This window comes from Apteryx mantelli, chromosome 1, assembly GCF_036417845.1.
Source record: "Apteryx mantelli isolate bAptMan1 chromosome 1, bAptMan1.hap1, whole genome shotgun sequence".
In the NCBI taxonomy this organism is placed as follows: Eukaryota; Metazoa; Chordata; class Aves; order Apterygiformes; family Apterygidae; genus Apteryx; species Apteryx mantelli.
This window is the reverse complement of record NC_089978.1, coordinates 90,376,286-90,396,755: the sequence shown is the minus strand read 5'-3', so window position 1 is coordinate 90,396,755 and position 20,470 is coordinate 90,376,286. Positions and strand designations below refer to the sequence as shown.

Sequence of the window (20,470 nt, the reverse complement as noted above, 5' to 3'; positions counted from 1 at the left end):
CTGAAGACATCATACTGTTTTTCAGAAATAATTTATCTGACAGTAAAGTCTTAAATTGCAAATGAGATTAAGCAGTCCAAAATAATGAAATTCAGAAAGTTAAAGTAAAACAAAATGCCATAAATCTGAGAGATGAACTCATGACTCAGAAAGAGGAAAAAAAATCCTCAGATCTCAAGATTTCTATCATCATAGGATGACAAGTTAATGATACGATGAAGGTATGAAAATGGCACACACAACTAAGCGTGTATCAGTAGAGGTACATCCAGTAAAGGTATGGATCCCGTGTACAAGACACTGGATAGACACCATCTGGAATACCAGGTATAACTCTACTTCCTCATACTTAGACAAATTCAACCTTGAAAAGATTGCACACAAAGGTGCTAAGACAAGTGATCATGCAACAGAGACCAATTCTTACAAAAGGAAGCTAAAGAAGTTTAAAACTGTTTAGTTTATTTTAAAACAAAAACTTGCTTAATTTAAAACAGAACAAAAAGAGGCCACCACTGTTTCTAACAATATAGTGGAGAATCTCAGGGAGGGAAAAATCAACAAACATTTAGTGGATGGACATAAACTATCTGCAAACAAATGAGAATAGAAAAATTACAGTGAAGTTTTCAGCCATCATAGAATGAGTGTCTGAAACACACTGAACAGTAAAAGGGGAAAAATTACCCACAGGTTTCAAAATAAAGTTCCATAAACTTGCAATCCTTGTAAGACGTGGTGGTCTGCAGGAGCAGGGGTTGGATGCAATCGCCCATCAAGTCTCTTCTACTCTTTGTCCTTGTATTAGGACAGAGTTCTACACGCAGAGCCATTTGCTTTTAGCTAGCAGTAGTTACAACTATATAACATACCCTCCATACGTCTATGAAGTTTTGTTAGACTCAGATGACTATACAATGTGCCTTTCTTTGGATGTACAAGACCACTCTGAAGTACAAATATCAAAGCAAGTTCAGTCTCAAAAGAATTAAGAAAGGAAATAAGAGTTTGTGAAAGAAGGAACATCAATACAACAGGTCAAGACCAGATTGTTCGCTTATTTGAGCATCTTTTAGCTAAGAGGTTGCAGCTATTATGGCCTTTATATAAGGCTTAGTAATACAGCATTTAGAAAGACTTTTTTGTTTTAGTCTCTTTCCATCACCTATCCACCTAGCTGGTGATGGAGGGCAGGGGTGGGGAAAGAATTTCAGAGAAGAACAGCTATCAGAATAGTAGCAGCAGTCTACAGCCAGAGCACCTTTTCTCCACAGACACCACCAAAAATGCATACAGGATGCAATGAAAATGCTCTTTGTGAAACAATGCACTACAAAGGTGAGATCCAAATACAGTTTTATTCAGAATTCCCAATCAGCCAACCATTAGTCTGCCATTAGAAATACTCTTCTGTCAGCTTGAAAATCACTTAGCTGCACAAAAGTTGCGAATCCATTATAGCTTAGAGTTGTTTAACTTCACAAATGTTATGGTAATTGGAAGAAGACATGAAAAAAAGTCTTCCTAACATTAGCTTAATTTGTGTATTTAACAGAGCTTTGTAGATAATTAGTGTTACAGCTTTTCTTGTGCCATCATTTTATCCCCTGATAAAAAGGGTCTTTTAGATATTAATAGTTGAACTTAAGTTTTAATTGGCCTTTTTTTAAAAGAAATAATAGATATTTTTAATTAATCTGTTTACTGATGTTGCCATGTCCTTCCAACTCCACGCAAAGACATTTCTTTAACGGTGTAATGTAAGAAAAGCACTTTTTCCAAAGCACAGTTGCATCAAAAGAACAAAGGAGATGTACGACATACTCTTAAATTGGTTATTCCAACACAGCACATTCCTCTTACAGAGAATTACTAAATTCACGCTATCTTCTACTTTCTGGTTTATGTTACAGACTAGTAGTTTAGATCTGAGGAGTAAAAATGTGTAGTTCTAGCTTCTAGAAGGCAAGTTGCTATTAAACTATAGTTAATTAAAAATTTAAACTTACCTTTATCATCTTCAGCAATCACTTTATCCATTGCATACTCCACATCAAAAATGTACCGGTAAAAGCAGAGCTGGGTGTACAGGGCCTTATCAGAATACTGTAATATAAGATGACAGTAATTAAAAACCCCATTCCAAGAAAAGTGTCTCTTGCATCCATTTCTATGTCCAATATCAAAAGGCAATTCTTTCTGTGCTTTTCTAACAGACTATATGCCCTGTTCATGTCAGATTTTTATATTATTATTATTATACTGCAAAATCTCTTTACTACATTTTATACACTTTTTTCTCACAATTTAAACCAAGCATTTATATAAATCATACTAAATTTATCCATTTTTACATATACATATTGTCATACCACAGTGATGCCCTAGGAGCAAAATGAAATTCATGAGAATGACAGGACAAGGGAGTAACTTATTCCTAATGCCTGAGTATACCGTACAATGGCATGATCTCAAAAAAGAAAGAGAGTTAATACATACTTCTGATGAATACAGGTGTTTGGCTGTATTCCCCCCTCCCCATACACACACACAGCTGTGGTTATATAAATTGTGAACATGCCATTCAAATAAGAACAGCTGCATATATACCTTTAAAGATTATGTCACTGTCTTTCTCTACACATCTGTGAAGGCTACTGCATGTAAGTAATCACACATTTGGTTCAAAAATCTGCAGGTGTGTACATGTGGAATATCATATTCAATTAAATGCTCTGCATGTCACTGATGTCAAGCCTCTGTGCTATTTCTCTAGTTCAAAAGTACATGCCTGTATGCATTTATATCACTGTTGTCATTCTGTGTGTCAGAAAATTGCTTGGATAGACATGAGATAGTTCTATCTTGACCACTCTACAACTAAACCATTTCAAGTTAATCTTATTGAACTCTTGTTCAGTAAAACCACATTCAAGGCTCTGCTTGATACTGGGGTTCAAATACTGGCCAGTTGAAGACCTGTGCTCTAAAAACATGTAATTAGGAATGAAATAACCATAACTGCATCAAACACAGAAGCAGCGTCCATTTCAGTATGTTTCAGGTGCATGTAGGCTTGTATGAACTCTTGAAGATTTTCTTGATGAGCTATAAAACCAACAAAGGTTGTGGTTAGATTAACATTAAATTGCTGCTCAGTATACCACAAGGAACGAGACTGCAAATGCAGTGGAATAACAACTGGTAAACTACTTAGGCTTATTGGAATCCTGCTTTAACTCAGCTTTTCACTTTTCTACCCAATCAAGCCAAGTTTTGTTATTAAATTCAACTAATCTTACACTTCTCCTGACATGTTATAAAGTATCTATAACTATTAAGCAACTCATGTTGAGACATTTGACAACTATTACTCCTGCTTAGTCCTTTTTTTTAAAATATTTTAACATTATACTTTTTTCCACTTCATGTGAACCTATTTTAAAAAAAGACACACAGAAGCTTATTTTATTCCTTATTAGCTATTCTACGATATGCATCGTCATTATACTATTATACACCAGTTATTTTTAGTAAATCCTGATTACTGCTTCCTGAAGAAGAAAAAAGGAGGACGACAGCGATTAAGTTATTTGTTTAGTTTTTTAGATTCAGCTGTAATTGCTGGTACACATCTCCCTGACTGCACACATGAAGCAGGTTGAATAGAACACTGAAATTACCTCCTTCATAATAGTTTGTTTTGATAATGTATTGTGTGTCGAGATGATGAGAAACAGTTGCTGTCAATTTGATTAGCCATTATATTTTTATGTTAATTGCCATTATTGGGTCCATTCTGTTTAGTGTCACCATAGAAGCCATACAATGTTAGCATAAATAACAAATTGGAGTAAATTAGGAAGATATATTTTTGCCAATTCATTTTAATTGCCCCTCAGTCCTTCCGTCGGTTAACGCAGCTGTTGACCCATAATAAGCGCTAGGTCAATATAGCTGCTTGTCAATTCAGAAATGCAAAGTGCTGTGTTGCTGGTAATGGATATACAACAACCTTTGCCAGCCAACTGAAGCAAACGAATGACAACCCACATGAAAGAATAAAGCATCAGCTATGGAGTTTAGTGACCTGATATTAGTAGGCAGGCTAATTGAAAGTCACTGCCTAAATGGATAAAGAAAATACAAAAAACAGTATGGAAAAATTTATACATGCACACATAGATATACATACATATATATGTATAAATATATATATTTATAGACAGACATGCACAGAATTTTTTTACTCGTACTTTAAGTGTGTTAACACCTCCTTCCCTTTAACTTCCCGCTATATTTTACAATTAGTATGCTGGTGGAAAACAAAAGGTTCTGGAGATTTTCATAAAATTAAGCATGTACATGGTATACATATAAAGCCAAGGAAGAGATATCTTAAATTTATAAGAGCATTAGGAAGGATTTGTACCATCACTTATTATATTTCCTTTAATTTCCAATAACCTACAGGTTTTAAAAGAAAACAAACAAAAAACTCATAGCACCCTAAACTTCAAACCCAAGTAAAGCTTCATAGTTAATGGTGAATTTCTGTTCTTTCTTACCATACAAGATTGAATTGTGCGTACATGAAAATAAAACCATTTTGAAGCTCTTATGTATTGTTTCATGATGTTTGATTTCTTGATTTCATTAAGAATTGACTTCAGCAGGTAAGTCTGCTTCTTTGACAGCTTCCATTCATGGAAAGAACACTCTGTACCAAAGCAACCAAACAATTTTTGTATTTTGTTTAGAAGAGCAATAAACAGATACAGGAACCAAAAGGTAGATGGTTTGTATTCATCACAGTTATTTACTCCTTTGATAGAAAATTACACATGTAACAGAAAACTAACAGATGAGATAAAAAAAATTCATAGAGAAAAATCATTGTGCTTGGCCAACAAGTATTCATTTAAAGAAATCTAGGTTTAATAAGGTTCCAGAATCCTCTAGCTTCAACAGGTCAAATGTAAATCTTAAACGTGTCTTCCCAGGAAGAATTTAAGATTACACAGATCATGTAATAGGAAACCGATGATGTCTTCTTAACAGAACTCGTGAATTACGAACACTGGCAAAGCAATTTTCCCCAAATTTTTTCATGAATGAGCACAAAAATAGGGTACAAAATGCTCAGTCATAAGAAAAATCTTGCTCAGCTACCATATACACTAGGCAATGCTTGTTAGGGCACACACTAGCAAAGGAAACTTCACAGATATATCACACTTGTGTTTCTGGAGACCCAGAACATTAGCTGTGCCTCCGCACACGTCCAAATTCACCCAGGCTTGACAGCAATGAATAGCTTGGTTTTTATCCTTGTTCCTGCAGCTGCTGATGTTTGAACAAGATACTGGACTGAAATGCAGAGCTGTCTCTTCTGCCCCAAGAGGCTCTGGAGTAAGGCTACCTTGTGTCCTCTCTGGCCCAGCACCTTTGATGCGTTTTTTACATGTTGGAGCCAAATTTCAAATAGTGAATGGTCCCTACTCCCTCATTTCATAATAGCATATAGTTAGTGAGTAGGGGATTTTCTCCAGAAGTAGCAGACCCAGGTTTGCAGCCCTTCTGGCAAGAACAGAGAACTGAACTTGGTTTTCTTAATTTTGCTCACAAAGTGGGGAAGAATTGCCAGTGTCTACCCTTGCTCCTCTTTTTTTAAAAATGCCAAAGCTTACTCAGCTCTCTGAAAGCAAGAGAACCTGGAAAGATTTAGTCATTAGTTTGCGTCCTTCCCACCCTGAATGCAGCACATGAAGAGAACTAAACATGCACTCTCTCGTCAGCATTTCTTTTATGGACAAAAAGTTGTTGGCAGCTGCATTTAGGTGTTGAAACTGGAAGGGCCCTCCCTCCATGCTGGCTGTTTTGGATTACATCCCAAGGGACTTCAACTGAGGTGCCTAATTCTTCTCTGCACTCCTAACGGGGTGCCGAGAGACTGACCTGCCAACCTTTACAACCCATGAAACATTCAGTAATTAACTAAGGGCAGGATGGGGACGTGGAGAATCATAGATAAGAAAGGTCTGAGAAAGGAAGAAAAGGGGGAAAAAAAATAGGAAAAGTTGATGGAAATTCACAACAGCACAGCAGCAGAAGACTGAACTAATGGCTGTAGTTCTGTCTTATTTCATCTAGATATAGTACTGTTCCATTAAACACATTTTGAGTGGTATGTAAAACTTTTGTATCTGCGTGCTTAAAAACAATGAAGTATACACTTGAATAGGTGAGAAAACGAAATGCCCCTACTTAGATTAACTTTCTTTAAAGTGCTGTGGATTCCTGGATGAACCAAAACAAGATGTGATGGTCAGTGCTTTTTTGAAGACTTATATCCTCTAAAAGTAGGTTTAAGTTTTTTATTTACTCTTTAGCATCTCCCAAATTACTCTGCTTCTCCATAGTCCACCATACTCATGAACCTTTGATTTTTTTTCTGCATTCTCATTTTCCTCTGCCTTTTTGCTTTCTTCTGCACCTGACTCATACCCATTTCTTCCTCCTGTGGTGGTCTTTGTCATTTTCAGTTGTCACCTATGTTTTCTATGAATGAGGAAGGCAACGAGAAATAAAAAAACTAACCACCCCCAGTTTGCTAACTATTAGACTGCTTTGCAAAGGAGATAATTTCCACAGGCTACAGAAGTTATTTGTATTACTTCAATTAATTGTAAGACAAAACAGTGGTACCACTTCATTAATCAGCTGCTTGAGAGAGTTACTTTTGTGAGAAGTCTTTTTGGTAATTTGATTAGAAAGAACAGTGCCTCTTATTACTATTATATGATTCAGTATGTCCATCAAGCAAATTATTTATGACAAGTTCTTAATACTATAAAAAGAGGAAAGAAAGAAAAAGAGAGAGAAAAGGAGTCGCTTGGCGGAAAACTGGATCTCAGACATTTTCAAAGCTTACATGTAACTAAACAAAGCATACAGGAAATACTTCAGGGCTTTGAGAGGCATTTCCTCCCCTCCCCCCCAGAAAGATGCAGTAATTAAAACCTAATTATTATCTTCATTTTAAACAAAACCTAAAGTGAATACCAATTAATAACAACATACTAATGAGCATCTGCTGTGATGAAATTGAATATGAATGTGCTGCAAATTTCGGGTAATTTATTTTTTCGGGGAAGTGCCACTGGTCTCAATCTACTGCTGGAAGATTGTATAGACTTCACACATTTTCCATCATATCTCTTATGAGCAGCAATTTCTATTTTCAAAAAGAGAGCACAGCTTGGCATTGTGGATATTTATGTATCCAAATGCTATCCATGCTACAATAGTTTCAACATAATAAAACGAAGTGTAAAACTGTTTTGGGTTTTTTTTTTTTACACGTCATGTTTTCTTTCGTAAAATGGGCTAGTTTCATCAGAGCGAGTTCACACAGACCCAACTCACGATTAGATTATGAAGGCAGACTCTCCTTTAAAAAAAGGGCTAGCAAAGTATGAATTAATGCAACACTGAATATTCATAATGCATGTTCCACTCCACCCCACACTAAGGATAATATATATTGAAACTTTGTCTTCTTATACATCAAAAAACACTGTTAAAATACAGTGCCAGTCTGCATCCAGTAGGATGAAATAAACTGTGCACCTTAAAAACATATAACAAAAACATAAAGCAAAAATGTGAAATCTAAAATACATTTAAATTGCAGCATTTACTTTTTTTTGCACACAATCACTTATCTGAAAATTTACACCCAATTCCATTAATTAGAAAACACAAAATAGGTAACTACAATATAGCTTGGAGACAAGATTAGATTATTTATTGAAAATTTCATTTTATTCTATCATAATAGAGAAACAAGAGGATAATTTTGAACCATTAAACGCAAACTATTTTTGCAAAATTATGCCGTGAATCCTACTGCTTTTTGGGGTAAAAGAAAAAGCTTAGCAGAATTGGGCAGTTATACAAGAACATCCAATGTTGTTATAGAAAGACCACTTGCAGAGCTACAATAAGGAGCAAATCCAATTCTATGCTTATAATGCTCAGGTCCATGCTTTATGTATAAGAAATAAAGCCTATTTCTTAAACAGACAGATCTTTGAATTTTATTCCTAAAATGAACTTTTGACAAAATTTGCAAGTAAATTGACTTTACCTAAATGTTTACTTTACTTAAATGTTTAATTAAAGTAATTCTTTCAAAAAGGTAATAATGCCTGCCAAACCATTTTTGTACCAAATAGTTACTTGGATAATGTACATTTGGACAATAAAATCTCACTGAACTCCCATGAATTGGCTACATTTGAAGAATTCATATGCTATATTAATTAATAAATTAGTGATAGTTTTCTAAGTTTCTTTTTCAGCATAGCTGAACGAGAACAGTTTGCTAAAGGCAATTCCTTGAGGAGCAATCTCTTTCAAAATGGCTGCATTCTCTTAGTATTCTGAAGGAAACTGAAATTGCAGGAGCCTTCTCCTAAAGGTGACAAGGCCCACGACCCTTCCTCATAGCAGCATCGTTTAGGAATTAAACTGGAAAAAAAAAAAAAAGGTTTCCTTCCTAACTCTCTGTACCGCATCCGCCTCAGTTCACATTGGTTTTGCAGGGATTTAGACCCACACATTCCACTGAAGAAGTAAAAGGAAACTGAAAGAGATCTGGTAGGATTTGGATATGATGAAGTTTTTCCCTAGTGTTTACAGTAACATGGATTGTATAATGAAAAGAGATGTTTTTCCATGAGGTGATGAATTGGGAAAAAAAAAAGAATCACAGTACAAGATTGGGTATTCCTGTCCATAAATGAGAGAGATTTTTTCCATTAAGTAACTGAAATAACAAGAACTTGCACTGGTTTAGGTCCTGTTTAGTAATTAGTGAGAGCATTACAGAGGATCCAACTATGAAACACAACTCTGGACTGCAACACCAGCATAAAAACAGAAAAGTGGGTGAGGAACTGGGTGAAGAACAGATGGCAACACCTACTGACAAGGGTACCATGGGACTGAATGAAGGGGTTAACAGAATACCTCCAGGGTGGATCTTGAGAATATCATTATTAAACATTTTCATTAGACAATCCTAGAGAAAAAGTAACTATTAAAGAAATTTAGGAGGCACAAATATACACATAGCAAAATAAAAAAGAAAGGAAATTTAATAGCAAATTATTTCTGGCCATAACAAAGCTAAATGAATTATCTGAAACTGGAGGAGTCCCAAGCTGGAACTGTTCTGTTTTGAGGATTCATAAGATTTCTTAAAGTAAAGCAACAGTAGGAAGGAATAGGGAAGAGACATACAAAATGAAAAGCAAGTGTCAGCAGACCAGGCAGTACTTACCCAAAAAGCTCTGAAGGAATGTAAGAATGAAGCACTTGGGATACTAATGGTGGTGTATCACCTCTACTTAACACTGACAGTGTAAGCAAAAACATAAAATAAGCATTGTTCCTCTTCCTGGAAACACAATGCTTTTAAACAAAAAGAATGAGAGTTATATGTGCTCACTAACAATTTCTTGTCTTGATAGGTATGCAACACTCTCCCCGATTACTGGCCTTGTGTGGGCTCTAGTGCTCATATGACCATGTGATAAACCAAATTCAACTCACCAGCAAAAAATTATTCATTTCTTTCCTAATCTGTCAGAAGACTGCCCCAACAAATCTAACTGGCTCTCTGCATGGTCAACAGCCGGCACAAGAGGAAACAGCAAACTGTGCTGTAGTTGACGTAACTAACAACTAGCTACTGCTAGCAAAGAAAGAACTGTATGTTCCCCTACTTTTAGTTTTGGGCTCCCAGCTCCACCTGGCACCCAGTATTCAAGCTCATCTGAGCAGCTCAACAAGACTCGGCAGTGAAAAGAGATGTCTAAACTAATAGAAAAATTACTCACTTTTGAGGAGTGGGGGGGTCAGCTGTATCAAATAACACCCTTAGTATACAGATTTCTGTGTGAAGTGTTCTTTATTCTGAAGTTTTCAGTATCAAGATGTTTATGACTGATTTTTAATATTACTAATATTTGATACAAGTATACAAAAGGAACAAACACATAAAACTTATGACTGAGTCTTGACTGAAATCACTAACTATTAAGACTGCCTGATGCTTTCAATCATAAGACCATTTTTCAACCATGTTCAACCCTATCCTGTAACTAACAGAGCATATGTTATGTTTTGGGTCTAGATTAGAAATCATCTTTCTTCACTGTATCAAAGAAATACCAGGAATACTTTCTTAGGAGACCATACAAGGTTTTGGATCTGACATGATGCATAACATAATTCTCCTTTAAAATTTATGAAGTCAACCCTAAATGAGAAGAAAGGAAATGGGAAAAGAGCAAGGAAAAAATCTGCACAGGACAGTTCCAGAAAAGAACCATCTACCGTCTATCAGCTGTAGTCTTATTTCATGGCAAAAAGAGACTGAGGCCATTACTAAAGGCTAGACTCTGCAGACTAGGTATAAGGCAGCTTTTTGTACCATTTCATGCAGTGCTGCTGACACATTAAAGAATGGTTGCATATTGTCAAGAACGAGCAAAAGATTATCCCTTACTATCTTATTTAAGGCTCATTTTGAGTATTCTGTCTGCCTGCAAAACTGAGGAGGATGGCACTGCTGATGTTCAGATGCAGGATGCTTTGATAACGATGGAAAGAACAGGTAGAACCAAGTCACGATGTCGCAATCTAGACTGTGGTAGACACAGCAAATATAAATGTGGAAGTATAAGAATTCTGTTTAGATAAATGATTTTAAATTAGCGCTGTACTGCAACTTTTTTCTTTTTAAGAAATAAATTCTTTTCTTATTGACTGATATACTCTGCACAAACATTTAGCACTTGTTTGCTGGCCAGAACAATATGCTATAAAAGTGTGAACTATGTAAATAGTTTGGCTTATACATATTTATTTAAATAATGATTTTGTTAGGAAATGTGTAATGTTGCATTTCTTTTCTGCAAAAATAATTTACTAATATTTGTGAAAGACACTGTTTTTAACTGAATCTTGATTACCATTCAACATGCACAAATACAGCATTTTAAAACTGGTTTATTAGTAAATAAACAACACTATAAACAGGCTAGATACACAAGCAAATAAGCTTATCTAAATATGTTTTAGATGTAAAAGCATGCATGTGAAAACAAAAAAAGTACCATTTACAGAGAGGAAATTGAACATACCACTTTGGATTACGATATTCCTGTCACTCAAGACTTCAGGACTCATTCCCTCAAATTTAGCTTTTAGCAAGAGATTAAAAAGTTTGAAAAGCTTGGTTTCCTCCTTCAACTCCCAGTTTTTCAATTTTTAATAAATTAGTCTTACAGCTCAACTGGTTAAATAATCTGAAGCAAGGAATATATTCTCTACATCTGCTGCAGAGGACACTATTTCTTCTAAGGAAATCCAGCATTTCAGTAAATTCTAACTGACTTAGAGCCACTGTTCCTTCTTTTGATCTTGAATTCTCCTGAAAGTTAAGACAATGAGGAAACTAGGCTCAGATATGAATAAAATGCTTGAGCTATTCACCATGCACCTTGAAATATTTTGCTATCAGAAAACCAGGATTGTCCAGAGATGACTGAAACCTCACCTCTAAGGTGCTAACAATCTACGCAAGCAGCTCTTGAAACTTCTCAAAGAGTGTGCAAGGTCATTGCTTCAGCTGGAATGGCAAACAGACTTGCAATACAGTTTACTTACTCAACTTGCTTACCTTATTCTGGAGCTAGGATGTACACAGGTGATTCCTCTGCTAAATAAGATCTTTATTTGTTCCCATGGGACCGACTGTTCCCCAAAAGGTCACAGTAGCATGCACCTACCTATCTATCTATCTACGAGCATGTGATCAGCTCTATCAATGCAAGTCTTGATCTCATGTCTCTCACAGACTTTAGAAAACAGCACTCTAGTATATGCTGAAGAAAGATCATGTTACAGTGATGACAAAGAAAAGGCAAGCATCTTTTCTGTGGGTGGCACTGACAGACAATTTGTTGCAAACGTTAAGATCAGTTTGGTATGAAGGCACATCCCAGTGACTTATAAGGCAACTTCATCTATTACCCTAGGGTTGAAATCAATGGCAGCAATTAAGGTACCAGACACAACACCAAGTTTGCTACGCTGCCATCTGCTCATTCCAACAAGTAGTTATTGTTATGCAGAATTTATCCCCATATGCTTTCCCATGCCTCTCTCTGGGCAAAACATAGGGTATTTTCAATCTCCTTTTCCATAACTCAAAGTGGATTTTTCAGCACTGAAAGTGCTGTTAGCATCAGTCAGTGCACATAACTGCACAGTACACACCGGTGTATATGCTAAATTTGAGAAGCCTTTTTTTTTTAATGTCATCTTGTCTACAAATATTTCTGGTGTTGTCTACCAATTTAATGGTGTTCTGAATGATACAGGTTTAAACAACTGATGTATGTTTAAAATTGGTTGTTACTGATGTCAACTTTGTGGACTGCTTTGAAATAACACTGCTTCCATCCTGCATCCTACAGTTCCCAAGTCCAAACAGGAGGAGAGAAAGACAGCAACCTTGAGATTATACACAAAGAAAAGGAATTAATCCACCTAAGAACAGGCAAAGATTAAACCCTTTAGGTTTTAATTCTATCAGCTGCCTTGACTAGAGAGGTCAATATTGTGCGTGTGCTTGTGGAACTGAAGAACGCACCAGACTGGAGGGTTGTTCTGAAGATTCTCAAAAACTTTAAAAATTGTTAGAAGTTATGTCTGAGCTACTGAAATTACTTTTTCACACATTACTAAGTTAGCACACATGCCAATTCAAAAATGACCTTCTAATAACAATGATGCAAATGATCTAAATGGTCTATTCTTTTTCCTGGGACACTCCCTACATATGCAACCAAACTGCAATGAACTTAATAGCTGTGACAGAGACAGCTCTGTAGCTCATTAATAATCATAATCCATATAGCCCTTTTCTTGTCATATTTTATCCTTTCTACTATGGAAACGTGGCCTATGTGTTATCTTCCACTGATGCTTCCCATGTGGCACAGTTTTTAAAAAAGGAAATGCCCATCAAAATAATAACTTACTGTAACTAGGCCCTCATAATATGCATAATATGAATTTTCTGTAGTTAGTTCATTGATATTAATGATTCTGTGTCTAATAATCTAATGATCAACTGGCCACTTGACATGGGGTGGGGATGGAGTAGAGGAGTGAAGCTGCCATTTTTCCAGTTTCCCTAGTTATTATACAAATAGTAACTCCTTGTTTCTCATGAGTGCAAGGAATCCAAGCTGATTATTATTAGCTGAGCAATCATCACACAGATCAACCGATCGGGTTATTATTAAAATTATTCTTTGCACTGTTAATTATCTTGACCACAGATATTTAGATGAAGGCCTGAGAAATAAATTTTAAACAAAATGTTTGAAGAAAGTGTACTTCCAAGCAAGGAATTCCCATTAAATGAAAACTAGTCGTCTGTCAACTGTTAAAAAAAACAAACAAAACAAACCAAAACAAACAAACATGCATTTTGTGAGTAGATTTTTTTTTTTTTAAAACATCTTTGGTGGATTAAATCTTAATGTTTCTATATTGAAAGAGATTGGTGACAATAACTGATTTTCTAAATGGCCTTGGTGGGAACCCTCTCCAAGTGATTATTTTTACATGAAACTTAAAGAGATATTGTTTTAAATAAAAGCATAGGTCTCTTGCTGCTGGAGAATAGGTATCAGATGTTGAAGCAGGGCAGAGTTAGCTTCCAGCGACCTGTGCAATACTTAGCTTTGATTAAGAGAGCTCCAATTACAAAGTAAGAATATTTTTCTTACTTTGCAAGTATTTTTGTCATCATGAAGAATGATCTGTAGCAAAATCACGATAAGATAACTGAAAACCAAGTTATAGATCTACTGGAGATAATATAAACCCTGGAAACCAAGAACTCTGCTGAACCCAGGTAAAAGAGTAAAATGCTACACATTCACAGAAAGTCACAAAAAGTGATTTTCACACAGTACCATCCTTTATCAGAGAAAAAACTGTACTTATTTAAGCATTAGACAAAGATGACTTGTGTTCCACCTCCATTTCTGCAAAGAGTTGCATAACTTTAGGTAAATCTCTAGGCCTTCTGGTACGCCCCTTTTGTAAAGTTAGGGCATCTAAAAAGTGTTGGGTGTTAATAAAAAAACATGATTAAAGCAGACAAGGCATTAGATATTCTAGAACCATCTACTGGATTAGGTCCTTCCCTCAGGGGCTAGAAGTAAGTTCATGTTTCTTGCCTTGGACCTAAACATCTATCTAGACAGAACTGTCTGGTCATATTAGTGTTTGAGTGTTCACTTTTGAAGATGTGAACAAAATCACAATTTACTGATGAAGAATCTGACATGAAACTGAAATGAAATGTAGAAAATGAAATGAAATGAAGAAATTGTAAGCTTAACCTTTCCAACTTCACAAAAAAAAATCTTAAAAATAATGCAGATGGATACTAGCAGCATGCTGCTTCTTTTCCCTGGTACCAAATACTAAGGCAGATATTTCTTTAAATGTGAATTATGTTATTTTACAGAAAGCAATGGAAAAAAAGATAAAAAACATATGAGAGATTCCAAACTGGCCAGGCAAGAGAAGATCTTGCTGTAACAGGTCTTCCAAATAAAAATCTGTAGGAAGCTCAAAAGCTGTGTCTGTGAAACAGTAAGCCTCACAGGAAAACCAGGCATCTACTGTGTTATATTTTTGAGTAAATTCTGGAGGATATGCTGCTCATTAATAGAGCAAGTACCTCCAAGTTCAAAGGGTATTTTGCCTCTAGGACAAAAAAAAAAATTTCTGGTGGTCACTGGATGACATGAACACATCTGTAAGAAACCTTCCTTAACAATGATCTGCTGGTCAGAGCCATTTCATTCATTTCAAGGTTTTGATAAACTCCTTTATCTAGATTTTTCCCACTCATGTCTCAGAGTAGTAGTTTAGTGATTTGTAACTGGCAACTTTTCATTAGAAAGATACTTAACTTCTTTGATGACAGAATCAAAAATTTTCTTGAGAAATTTAATGCATCTGATATGAAATTGGATCAGATGTTTAAAAGCTGTCCTCAATGCCCAAAAGGGAAAAGAAAGTGTATTTTATTTATAATCAATCAATCAAAGACTACTGTTTTGAACCTGAGGTGCCTTTGGCTGAATTAAAAGTATAATGATGTAAGACAAACCTAGAAATCTCTCTTACCATAAACAAATAATCCTAAGAGTTAAGAAGCCTTACCAGAAGCATCTCCCTCCTTTCTAGTGGTCAGGCAGAACATGTGGCCATTGCAGTATACCCTAAAACTACACAAACCTTCAAGCTATGCATTGATGTATATGTACTACAAAGGTGGCAAACCATTTAGCAGATAAACTGGAAAATAAAACAGTATGGCCTCTGAGTATGGAAAAGCAGAGAACTGCCTAACAGCAGAGAACTTCTCTGTCTTCCATCTCAATGATTACAGCTACAGCACTGCCATAAAAAGACAACCTATAACAACAGGAAAAAGGGAAAGAAATACAGTTTTTGAAACAGGACAAGCATTTCAGAACCTTATCAGCTACAACTTATGGTATCTAAACTTGAGCTTCAGGCAGACAGTTCCTGAGCATGTAGCAATGATTGTAAAAACATTTAATCAATCTATATTGGTCAGATAAAACTATGGTGCTGCTCTCAAAAATGCTAGCTTCCATTCAAAGAGGTGAACTTCATCAGATACAACTCTCCTGGTAGAAGGATCTGATGTCTACTAAAATTCCAGTCAAAAGAAAACTGTAGACTTTATTACAGATTGTAAATATTAATGTTAGAATAAATATTACCACCACTTACCTACGCATACAGAAAGACTAGCCCAATCAGAACAGAATGCATGTTAATTCTATTAATGACTTAAAAAATTAATCGCTACATCTCTCACTTCTCCATCTTCTCTAAACAACTTCTCTGTGCTATGCCATTGGCCAACAGTCACTCACCACCTCTGCTCACTGAAATTTCCCCCTCCTCCTGAGGAATCACATTATTTTTCATCAAATACCAAAAAGACCCATCTTGAAACTGCACAATGATCTTCCCCACAACAGGCCTTCTTGAATACACAATTTTAGATTCCAGCCAAATCCACCTCATGAATCAAGAATAACGCTAGGGAAAGAAGCTAGGTTTCAGCAACCAAGAAAAGCAGCTAAGCAGACCATTTCTCCTCTACCTGTCATGATATGTAATTTTGAGAAACTCAGAACTGATCCAGCCAAAATAAAACCATTAATAGGCACTGTCCTATGCTGACTGTCCTTAGAGCTCCTCATTCCCAACACTTATTAGTGGACTGATGCTTTGGCAAGGACCTGCTGGTGAATTTGTGTTACTGCCATGACAGTATGGAAATAGAAAACAAGCTCTTAGAATGTCAGTGGATTAAAAGATACTTGTAGTCAGATTTCCCAAAATCTGACAAAAATGTAAGGCGAGTTCCCAGCAGTTTTGGCAATTCCACCTTCAAATGAGTCTCCAACCCTCCCCTTTTTTGAAAATATGCCTCAGACAGTCTGTATACAAAGCTTGTAGGAAGTTTAACATTATAAATCTTACAGGGAACATAAATAATGAATAAATAAGACATTTAATTTGTAAAGTTAGTAAAGTTGTATTTCTGGGATTTAAAAGACAGCTAACAAAAACTTAATCTGAAACTCAGGACCAGGGAAAGTACTAATACATGCATACAACAAAAATGCCAATCGTGTAATTTTAAGTAAGTAAGACAGGAAAAAAAATGACCTTATCCTTCACAGTATCATGGAACACCCCAGTGCCCAAATTATGGGGAATAAAAAGGTAAATAAGGATGAGGGCATTCCAGTTGAACAGAGAAAGAACAGGTTGCCTAGAGCAGATGCTCCTGGATCATTTAATAACCATATTTAGAAAAAACAACAGGAAAAATGTAGCGCTCAAAGTTTCTGGCCCAGAAAAGTTGGATTGGCTAATTAGCCATCTTCATAAGCTAAATAAGATGCCAGAGCATCTAAGGAAACATACTTAGTGTAAAATGCAATGTCATAATCAGTGAACTTTAACGTTTTACTTAAAAAATTTATGTTACCACTTAAATATCTTATATACACATACACACACATACACACACACACACACATATATAAAGAGCTCATTCAAATTCCACAGAGTAAGACAGCTGATTTTACAGGCATGGCAACTCCTACGCTCAAACACAAACTTGCTCATGTAGAGATCAGGTCCACAACATGCATCAAGGTAATGAAGAGTGTGCCTGAACCAAAAGCTACTAAGGGAATTCTTCGGGAATACTACTGTTCACCTTCTGCTCTTCACTAGGAAACTCTGGAAGATTTTCCATCTTCCTGATAAATCCAAGACTCTTGCTACTACGGTTTCATAGATGTCAAGATCAATACAGCCAAATACAGCCAGCTGGAACAGCTGAGTACTTCCCTCATTCTTAAAGCTTTTACAAAAAGCACATTTTCTTCATTATCTTTTCAATACAACCTTTCATAATTTACAAATAAAATTTACATTGCCCACTCAACTGTATCCGCACTCCTCTGTACAGGTTTGCAATAGAAATTGTCTGTTAAAAGAACGTAGTAATTAATACACTACTTGTTTGTAAAGTTTTAGGATTATATTACATACATTATGCCATCAATAACTGTTTTTCTAATGATGTGATGCACTGGACAGACTTCATTCAGTCAAGAACTGTTAATTCTCCTGTTTAGGTCTGCATGCATACAAGCAAACATTACAGCAAGTTCAAGAATACTTTTTTAACAAAAAAAAAAAAAAAAAGTGGTGGTGGTGGATTTTTTTTTAAAAAGATTTGCACAGTCAATAATGAATAACTATGTATATATGGTACAGCTAATCTGAGGAGTTGTCTCAAACAGAAAATTCAGTTTTACTATAGCTAGTTCATTCTTTGGAGCTTCCATATATTTCTGCAACTGGGGAGGAAGATGAGGCTGAAAGCTGACTGGACGACTAGATTAGGTTGGATAATAACAATCTTGTATGACAGCAGGAAACCGGCCAAACTTCAAACTATTTATTTTCAGTGCCAGCAGACTGTTCTGTTAGGTGAGGATTTTTGAGTGGTTTTCAGCAAGAGGAAGAACAAGGTAGCCTTCCCCCCCTTATCATGCAGTACTCTTCTATACTATGCACTAGCTGAAATTTCTGAGCTGTCTTAATAAGATCACCCATGTAAAAATCTAGCCACATAAGAGTAGAACATTGATGAATAAGAAAATCAAAATCTGACAAAATGGCAACATTTTCTTATCTGCTTGGAAGTACAGAAAAAGTATTCCTTACCACTTCTGGTATCTGGATGTTCAGAAGCGTGACATTCAACACACCATCTAGATTGTGAAAACAGAGTAACCAAATGCATGCAAGCATCTTCAAGGAAGAAGTTTAATTACTCTGTCAATCCATCCAGCTCAGGAACAAAAGAAGCAAACTTAAATATTCTACGTGAGATAACCTATGGAGCAGAAAAGTGGTTTCCCAAACTACCTCACAGGGTTATCAAAAAAACTTAGAAGCAGCTTTTGTAGGGTTCTGCAAAGTCTCAAAAGGGTTTAAGATTCATGAGACAGAATATGAATATTTCAATTTTGTCCATCACTAGGTGATCAAAAAAGATAATCCATTTTTTGGGTCAAATACTGCTGAAGGTTTCATGTAGCATCATAACTGTCTTAGCACAATCTGTTTCAACACTTTTCCACAATGGAAAAGACTGAAAAAACTCAGTCTGATACATGATGAAATCTGTAATCACTACATTTAGCTCCTAGAACAGTTTTAACAAATGCTACTTTCATAGCTTCTGTACCTTTCCCCTCTTTCTTAAGCTCTAGAAGGGAATATTATTAACCGTACCCTCAAAATGTAAAGAAATCCAAAATGAGGGTGAATTAGTTCCCTCCCTCCTACTGAACCCTCTGCCCTCTCCCCCCGCCAGCATAATAACATGGTCCATAAAAACTATTTTTATTAGAAATTAATTCTTCTCTACTAGCCCTTTTCTCTCTCTCTCTTTTTTTAAAGGGTGGTTAAAACCTGTCTAGTCCCCTTTCAAAAAAAATGACCATCATCCTCAGTGTGTAGATATGCCTTATTCTATTATTGTCCAGCCACATCTTGCATTTATGCAGTTTCTGACTGAGAGATCTGCCAAAAAGTATGAAGAGAGTCTAGTGAGTCTCCCTCTGAATGAATGCTGAACCAGTGCTTAGAAGTAAATAAAATGGTATCTTTCAGATGAGATGAAGGCGACATCCTTGCATGGCCATTAAAGATTCTGTGGCACCTTTTGTGAAGTTCTGCACATTCATCCCAAGCATCCGGACCAAACTAACTCTACTGACTACAATCTGCTGAAAAAGCCTCAAGCTCCCTTTGTAGTTTCATTTTGATACAGCAGTCTTCAGCTCTTACTCTGAGCTGCCAAACAATGTTTCTCCAGGTTGTTAAACAGTTGCTGTGTTCAATCCTTGAGGTAGCTGCACTTCAGTGATAAAGTTAGTGAACTTATATATAGTTTGTAAATCCACTTGTTATGCCTAAAGTACCCAGAGATTTAGAATGTGCAAGAATGCACATATATTAAGCTTTTTAAGCTCTAAAAAGGGGGACTGCCATAACTGGCAGGATTCACGTTCAGTCACTTTCTACTTAATGGTTTGAAAAAAATTACATGCAAATTATTTAGAATTTTATTCCACTTTTCAAAGCATGAAGTTAAATGTTCCCATTTCTAAAAATAATAATAAAAATCAATAACTGTTATTCTGTATTCATTTGATATTCCACAATGGACCACTGTGAATTTGAACTCCAGGAAAGGTTGCTGTTTCAAGCCTCCAAAGGGTTATTATATAAAGCGTAGAGAAATAATAATTTAAAAATATGTAAAAAGGCAGAAAATGTCATTCTTCTGAACTACATCTATGGAGGAGAAAGGACAGAAGCCAATTAATCAGAATTAACAGCTTAAAATAGCGATGGCACTGATAACAAAACAGATACAGACAGGGTCTTGTTACAACAGGTAATAGATGCAGGAAAGACTATCCATTAATACCGTGGGCTCAGAGCAACCCGCCTCACTTTTAGGAAACATACCAGCAGAAATAACTAGTGTATTATCCTGTGGTTGCTTAGAGATGACTTAACGAGTTCCTGAGAACAGGCCATTAGCTACCATTTGCTTTTGCTATTAAAGCTGGATACTGTTTTCACCCCTTCCCTTGTCTCCCGCAGCTCAGCACCTGTCTTTGTTTGGGAGTGACATCTATTTCTTTTTTTCCACCAGGAA

The 20,470-nt window shown here is 35.9% G+C and overlaps 1 protein-coding gene across 2 annotated transcripts in view; it reads right to left on the bottom strand.

Moving 5' to 3' along the window:
• The window catches only part of POLA1 (DNA polymerase alpha 1, catalytic subunit), a 216,034-nt gene that overhangs the window by 45,324 nt on the left and 150,240 nt on the right, over positions 1-20,470 (bottom strand). For both annotated transcript variants that reach the window (XM_067297476.1, XM_067297486.1), the window contains exon 36: positions 2,010-2,106. In XM_067297476.1, the coding sequence (XP_067153577.1) occupies positions 2,010-2,106 (97 nt within the window). The remainder of the gene's footprint in view (positions 1-2,009; positions 2,107-20,470) is intronic.